The sequence below is a fragment of the Zerene cesonia genome, chromosome 5 (genome assembly GCF_012273895.1).
Source record: "Zerene cesonia ecotype Mississippi chromosome 5, Zerene_cesonia_1.1, whole genome shotgun sequence".
Classification (NCBI taxonomy): domain Eukaryota; kingdom Metazoa; phylum Arthropoda; class Insecta; order Lepidoptera; family Pieridae; genus Zerene; species Zerene cesonia.
In genome coordinates, this window is record NC_052106.1 from 2,382,349 (window position 1) to 2,383,611 (window position 1,263).

Below are 1,263 nucleotides of genomic sequence, written 5' to 3' on the forward strand. Positions count from 1 at the left end.
TATTGAAAACACAATCTACATAAACTTCAACAATTAATATCGTCGGCCTAATTTATCATAATCCCAACGCAACCCAAAACTGTTTTCCTGGTTTATATGCGACCATAAGTTACAAAAACTTCAAGTCGTCATAAATTATAAATCTATACTATTCATTCGAGTACGAGATTTCAATATTACAGGTATTAATATATTAAATACAATAATAAAAAATCTCAAAATTACAGATTTCAATTAGACAGACGATACGAGAAAAATTTGGCGAGAAATGTAAACAACATCGATGCAAAGACAATAACGCTAACAATATTCGTCTAAAATCGATTACAAATACAGTTCGAAGTTTACAAAACAATGTGCGTCCCGCGGTAGATATTAAAGCCAGCCCATTCTCAGGCCTCCCTAAACATACTATTATTGTTCTCAATCTTTCTCTGTAAATAGCTCTCGTACCCCGTCTCAGTGCACCGGTTTGGTCCCAACTCACACTTCGTCGTCGATACTCAAACAACCAAAGCAATATAAAACATATACACCTATATTCACTATAGAATAGACCGTATCTCGCATTAAATGCAATCAATTAATACTGTCAACAAGTATGGCGCACCGTCGCGCCAAAATAATTTATACTATATTTATACAACTTATTTTAAATAATTGATAGATATAAAAGATCCTCGCGGAGGACGCGGACAGGGAGTCGACGAATCACAAAAAATACATTTACTCGTAATAAGCAAATAATGTTTGGTAACCTCGTTCCACCAAACCAGTCACGAAAATTCGTTTCTACGCCCCGCTTTCGTTCGATGGTACCGCACGTGCGGGTCGGGAGGGTCGCGCTCTCGAGGTGTAGTGAGTAGTGGACAACTCAACGCGTGCGCGGTTCCTTCCAATGGAAAGTTCAATGTCGCTTTTCCTTGCGAAAAGCGACACCACCGCCGCGCCTAACCGATCAACGCAAACCGAAATAAGAGTTCTCTTTCTCTTTCCAATGATGCGATTCTACGATCCTCTCTCCCAGGCGGCGGTCGCAGCGAACCAAAGCGGGCTCGCTGAGCGTGAGCCGGTTTCAATATCTAGCGGAGCGCACGGCGCGGACCGGTCTGTGCGCGTAGACCCTACCGTCGGCGACGCATTTAAAAAACGAGGATAGACTCCATTGTGAGGGTGTCTCATGCGGCGAGCGTTTGCAGCCCCTTATCCCCGGGCAGGACGGGGCCCCCGGCGGGTGCGGAGCCCGCGGGGCCCCCAGCGCCC

The 1,263-nt window shown here is 44.6% G+C and overlaps 1 protein-coding gene across 18 annotated transcripts in view; it reads right to left on the bottom strand.

Moving 5' to 3' along the window:
• Nucleotides 1-996: 996 nt before the first annotated feature.
• The window catches only part of LOC119840306 (kinesin-like protein unc-104), a 72,618-nt gene continuing 72,351 nt past the window's right edge, over nt 997-1,263 (bottom strand). For all 18 annotated transcript variants that reach the window (XM_038366859.1, XM_038366872.1, XM_038366875.1 and 15 more), the window contains one exon: nt 997-1,263. In XM_038366859.1, coding sequence (XP_038222787.1) covers nt 1,076-1,263 — 188 coding nt within the window. In that variant the 3' untranslated portion in view covers nt 997-1,075.